The sequence below is a fragment of the Procambarus clarkii genome, chromosome 41 (genome assembly GCF_040958095.1).
Source record: "Procambarus clarkii isolate CNS0578487 chromosome 41, FALCON_Pclarkii_2.0, whole genome shotgun sequence".
In the NCBI taxonomy this organism is placed as follows: domain Eukaryota; kingdom Metazoa; phylum Arthropoda; class Malacostraca; order Decapoda; family Cambaridae; genus Procambarus; species Procambarus clarkii.
The window spans coordinates 25,863,646-25,870,366 of NC_091190.1; the positions used below are offsets into that span (position 1 = coordinate 25,863,646).

Sequence of the window (6,721 nt, forward strand, 5' to 3'; positions counted from 1 at the left end):
TAATGATGTTATGTAATGTGTGGTCTTAGTATACTCTATCATATTATACATTTATATGTTCTGAAGAGTTCTGAATTATATGTGATTCACATCTCTTTTTAATGTTTTAGCAGTTCACAATACTATCAGTCAATTAAGCCAAAAAATAATGAGAATTCAGAAAACATTTCCAGAAAGCTGAAACTACCCTAAACTATTTGAAGGGCAGTACAGTGTGTGTCAAGAACTAGCTACGTGATGCTAAAAGTCTCCATTACACGGGATAGTTAGTCATATACAGGCATGTGATCATTAGTCTGCACTGGCAAACTCTGGGTTCATTATGAGGATACCCTCAAGAGCACGAGAGTTAATAATGTAATTGCATAGCTCCAGGTACCAAATGCTGGGGGGTCTAAATGGCCTAATAACTGGGCATTCAGTTATGTATTATGCGAGGTCATGGCCCAGTTCCTGCTCACAGAGTTTGCACCTGGAGTGCTCAGGATTGGGAGATACGTCACCTGTAGCCACCGCCAGAGGTAACGGAAACCCAGCCTGATCCTGGCAACCACTGTGTCGCACAGTCTGGTGCATTTTTATATTATATATATTTTTATATTTATGTTTGTGCTGCCCATAAATCTGAACAATTCATAGCTTTCTTATACTAGTGCTTTCAGACCTTTGGGAGTCAATGATTTCTCTTATTAGACCTTAGTGTTTGGAACAATAAAGTCTCACACCATATTTCACTCTTGACTCTATCAAAGACTCCACGAAAATGGCCTAGGCCTACCTCTAACAAGCCTATATCCGTCCCGTACCATTCCCTGCAAATTTGGAGGAGACTCATCCCAGGCATCTGGTCTCCAACTTTTGATAGATATATTTTCTCTAACAGTACAGATATATATAAATGTGGGATCACTTGGTTGTTTCAAGCGTAGGTTAAACATATATATGAATTTATAGGATGCAGCTCTTATTTATATCCACCGATTGATTGATGAAGATTATATCCATCCAATCCCATTCATATATATATATAATTGTACCTGACTTCACTTCACCTCTCTCCTACCTATATATGTCCAAATCTACGTACTTTTAACTCACCCTTCTGAATATGTATTATTAAATAAGAAAGTACTTAACGAAATTCCTGTTTCAATTTTTCCTTCGTGGTCTGACACTCACATTTTTCATCACGTGTTAATTTTCAGGAATTACACATGTGTGTGAATGAGATTGGGTGGATATAAATAGGAGCTGCCACGTATGGGCTAATAGGCCTTATGCAGTTTCAGTAATCATTTGTTATTTTATAATGTGAATTGCTGCCATAAGTAGGAGGGAAGCATTCCCCGAACCATCTCTAGTTGTTTTTAATGTCATCCAAATGTTGTTATGATTTATTTAACAGTGTCTTGGCCTCCCAAATTATCTAGCCTTGACACACGAACAGTCTATATAAAGCCAGTCTTTATATAGACTGGCTAATACATATATATACAGTCTAAGCCAACAGTCTATATAAAGTTATCCAAAATGACTGTGAGTGTAAAGCAGGCCTTACACATGTACAATATTAGCTATTATATTGGATCATCTCTAATGTATACAAAAATATTACATGCACACTCTCTCCAAATTATAGTTCATACTGTGTTCTTACAGCTCAAAATAATGTTTATTGGAACAATTTTGTACATTAAACAGCGCCTTAGCTCTCTTACTGAAATCCTGTGCAGAATTAGACCCATTTCCGACAACATTTTTCATGTGTAGATTTTAAGATAAAATTTTCTGTCCGAGCTCCAGTAATGTATTAAAACGAGTTTTAATACATGAATATTAGGTGAGTACAGTGACGAGCTTTAGGCGTTCAGAATTGTTTGTTTTGAAACAGATATTGGCAGTGATTTATTTAAATGGAGCGATTAATGTACAAAGTGTAGTATAGAGATAGAGCATTGTTGTCTAACACTATAGGCACACTATAGCCTTCAGTGTAAGATCATTATAATTAAAATAATAACATATTACAGCCTTCTATACAGGCGTTATATATTTGTTCTTCTCTTCATTGTTCGTAATGTCTTTTTTGACATTAAAAAATTATAATTTTGTTTTATTGTTTAGTTTTGTGATTTTTCCTTCGGTGTATTAAATTCTTTATATTCCGTATGCATTAATTTGTAACATTGTTGCAATACTTAATAGGTCACATAAAAAAATACAAACAAATGTGGAAAATGCTATAAAGCTGACGGCCATGTTGTCTTCAGACCAACATCCATGTGTGACGTCACTAATACGATAGCATTGTAAAGCTGCGCACTCTTGCACTCAAGGTTGTAGTCTGTCATGGGTCTGTAAGTGTGTGTTGGTTGTAGGTGTTCAGTGGATTACTCGTCATCACTCATTTAACATACAATATTTGCAAATAATTGTGTATTGAGTTAGCATCTACAACTAATTCAAGAAATCCATTTTGTTCATTTTCGACTCTTGGCAGAAATTATTGTTTACATTTTTGGGAAATTTTGTCTCTAGGTTTTATGTCTTCGTTTAACTGTTCTTGACTATCGTGTCTGTCCTGCTCCATATTTCTTTGTGTGAGGTGAGATCGAGTTCCCTCTTTTCTTTTCTCATAGCTCAGTATATTATAAAACATGGTGTCATTGTAAATTTTAGTTTAAATTTTTTTAAGTATAGTTTATTGAACAAAATTACAGAAGTAGGGGGTTAAAGTATAGAAGTATTGTTACATCGTCATTTATTGGTATGAGGGTTGAGGCTGGTATGAGGGCTGGTACTGGGGCTTGAAGGTGACAGCTGGACCGTACTGGTGTGGGTACTGGGCCTCGCCCTTGTAGCTCACCTGGGCCTGGTACCCGTTGTAGTGGTCAGCCACGTAGTTCACCTGGTGGAACAGAGAACAGAAAAGTTACAATTATATCCAATTATGATAATTTATGATGTATTTTTTTACCATTTGGTTAAAGTTAAACATATTAATACAACTTACTGTTTGTATGCGGCCGTCAGGGAGAACAACGTTGTACGAGCCCTTCGCCGTGGACCCATCGGAGTTCTCATTGTGGCCGAAGTCAGTGCCAGCGTAGTCGTCCTTGACACCGTAGGCGTAGTTGTATGGGATGGGTTCCTGGACATGTGCAGCAGCATTAGTTACAAGCACCGCACATCTTCCTTAGTAGTGAATATTGTTTATGAACAGATTAATGTTTTGAGGGTCAGGAAATGTTCAAAATTGATCCTTACCGACTTGTAGACAGGCTGTCCGTAGGGATCTGTTGGAAAGGCCAAAGCCACACCCACTGTCAGCAAGATCGCGGCCACCTGCTAGTATAATTTTTAGCTAAATAATGTTAAATAATTACCCAATTAAGTATATGTTTTCGTTGTTTAATGGTGCGTGGTAATCATAGATATCGTCACAAACAATCTCCGTTTTATATTTCAGATAGCCTATTATCTCAGATTCGAGTTAAAAAGGCAATTTTGAAGAAATATCACTAAACTTCACTTTTTGTGAAAACAAGTTACCTTAAACATGTTGAGGAGGAGGAGGTGTTGTGTTGGTAGAGCGGCGGAGGAATGAGTGATGGTCAGCAGTGTGGGAGCCAACCTTATATAGCCAGGATCACGCTTCTCTTTCCCATTCCTTCCGGGAAAATGGTTAACGATTTAAAACATTGCCATGTTCCAAGCAACAGCTGCATCGTGGTCAAGTGCTATAATTATAATGATATTATGTACAGTTATATGTTATGTACATGATGTTATGTATAATTATTATGATGTTATGTAGTGCGTGGTCTTAGTATACCCTACCATATCATACGTTTATATGTTCTGAATCAGATGTGATTCACATCTCTTTAGTGTTTTAGCAGTTTACAATATTTGCAGTCAGTTAAGTAAAAAAAGTAATGATAATGCAGAAAACATTATCAGAAGGTAGAAACTGTGTTGAACTCTTTATTGTATGAGTATTTACATTAAATTAGTTCTTATAGGTAAATTTGTCTTTTGGTTCGTTAAAAAATTATTTGCCTACTTTGTTCTCCAAGTTTTATAAATAAGGTTACAGGTAATGGTAAGCCGATATTAGTAAATTATTGAGTGACTGGCATAGAACTCTGACTGTTCGAGAATCTGAGATGTAAAAAGCGGCCATGTCCCAACAGGTTCAGCAGGGAGGCTTCACAGGCCTAAGTCCCCAGGTCTGTCTGACAACCATTTCTCTATCTCTCTTTATCTGTATTTATCTGATCGATTTTTCTGACTCTCCAGCTCTGTCTAGCTCTATTTAGTTATCATTATTGCTTTATCTATGTCTTTCTATCTATCTAGCAATCTATTTCCCCTTCTCCCCCTTCATCCCTTCCCTCTTTCTCCCTCTCCTCAAGAACGACTGAAACACACGTATGGTCTCAGTACACACCCGTCACCAAGAAAGGTAATACTAATCTTGGCCTTCTTAAAGCTCTCACTCTCGCAACAATTACCGTCTCCCAGAAGCATTATTTTTGTATTAAAATATTTAGGCATATCTCCATTTGTGCAGCTACCCTAGACTATTTGAAGGGCAGTACAGTGTGTGTCAAGAACTAGCTACGTGATGCTAAAAGCCTCCATTACACACGATGGTTTTAGTCATATACAGGCATGTGATCGGTAGCCTGCATTGGCGAACTCTGGGTGCATTATGAGGGTATCCTCAAGAAAACGAGAGTTAATAATGTAATTGCGAAGCTCCACGTACCTCATGCTGGGGGTCTGAATGGCAAAATAAATGGGCATTCGGTGATGTAGTGTGGGAGATCATGCCGCAGTTCCTGCTCACAGACTTTGCACCTGAGTGCTCATGATTGGGAGATCCGTCACCTGTAGCCACCTGCCACAGGTAACGGTAACCCAACCTGATCCTTGCAACTGTGTCGCACAGTCTGGTGGATATTTTGTGCAGCCCATAAACCTAGGTTTCGGATCTAAACAAATCATAGTTGTTTATACTGGGGCTTTCAGGTCGCAGGGAGTCAGTAATTTCTCTCCTATTAGACCTGAATGTTTAGAACAATATAGCCTTGACAACAGAGATGGGGATACCTTTGTCAAATTCAACTTCATACTTGTTACACGCACCGCCGAAGTATTAAAAACTCTAAAGTAATTACACCATATTTCACTCTTGCCTCTATCAAAGACTCCACGAAAATGCCCTAGGCCTAAATCCAACAAGTCTACATCAGTCTCGTAAATTCCTTGCAAATTTGTGGGAAGCTCATCCCAGGCATCTGGCCTCCAACTTTTGACAGATACAATTTCTCTAATAGTACAGATATATATATATATATATATATATATATATATATATATATATATATATATATATATATATATATATATATATAGATATGGGGATCACATGGTTGTTTCAAGCGCAGGTTAAATATAGATATATGAATGAGATTGGGTGGATATAAATAGGAGCTGCCACGTAAGGGCTAATAGGCCTTATGCAGTTTCTGTAATCTTCTGTTATTGTATTGTGAGAGTTGCCGTTCATTGGTAAGAGCCATCTCTAGTTGTTTTTAATGTCATCCAGATGTTGTTGATTTGTTTTATTTGACAATTTCTTGCCCTTCCAGATTATCTAGTCTTGACACACGAACAAATCTAAGCCAACAGTCTATATGAAGTTATCCAAGATGACTGTGAGTGTATAACAGGCCTTACACATGTATAATATTAGCCATTATATTTGATCACCTCTAAAGTGTAAAAAAATATTACTTGCACACGCTCTCCAAATTATAGTTTATACTGTGTTCTTTAAGGCTCAAAATAATCTTTATTGGAACAACTTTGTACATTAAACAGCGCCTTAGCTCTTTTACGGAAATCCTGTGCAGAATTAGACCCATTTCCGACAACATTTTTCCAGGTGTAGATTATAATATACTATTTTCTGGCCGAGCTCCAGGAATGTATTAAAACAAGCTTTAATACATTAATACAGTGACGAATTTTAGGCCTTCAGAACTGTTTGTTTTGAAACAGATATTGGCAGTGATTTATTCTGCCCATCCGGGGTAGCGATTTCTTCGGTCATAAATGGAGCGATTAGTGTACATAGTACACTAATAAAGTACAGTGTTGGAGCATTGTTGCCTACCAATCTAGGCATATTATAGCCTACAGTGTAAGATCCTTACAATTACAATAATAATATATTACAGCCTCCTGTACTTTCGTTATATATATTTTTTTACTTTTTAACATTAACAAATTATTTTGGTTTATTGTTTAGTTCTATGTTGTTATTCCTTCGGCGTATTTAATTCTTTAAATTCCATGTGCATTGATTTGTAACATTTGTTGCAATATCTGTGATAGGTCACATAAAAAAATACAAAGAAATGTGAAAAATGCTATAAAGCTGACTGCCATGCTATCTTCAGACCAACATCCATGTGTGACGTCACTAATACGAGAGCATTGTAAAGCTGCGCACTCTTGCACTCAAGGTTGTAGTCTGTCATGGGTCTGTAAGTGTGTGTTGGTTGTAGGTGTTCAGTGGATTACTCGTCATCACTCATTTTACATATCATATTTGTATATAATTGTGTATTGAGTTAGCATCTACAACTCATTCAAGAAATCCATTTTGTTCGTTTACGACTCTTGGAAGAAATTATTTTTTACATTT

General features: G+C 36.9%; 1 protein-coding gene across 1 annotated transcript; it reads right to left on the reverse strand.

The window, feature by feature from the left end:
* Positions 1-2,730: 2,730 nt before the first annotated feature.
* On the reverse strand, positions 2,731-3,594 carry LOC123761003 (pro-resilin-like). Its single transcript, XM_045746813.2, has 4 exons — positions 3,553-3,594; positions 3,268-3,348; positions 3,014-3,151; positions 2,731-2,908 (listed from the first exon to the last, which is right to left on the reverse strand). The coding sequence occupies exons 1-4, from the start codon at positions 3,559-3,561 to the stop codon at positions 2,762-2,764; spliced, it is 375 nt and encodes a 124-aa protein (XP_045602769.1). The 5' UTR covers positions 3,562-3,594; the 3' UTR covers positions 2,731-2,761.
* Positions 3,595-6,721: the final 3,127 nt, after the last annotated feature.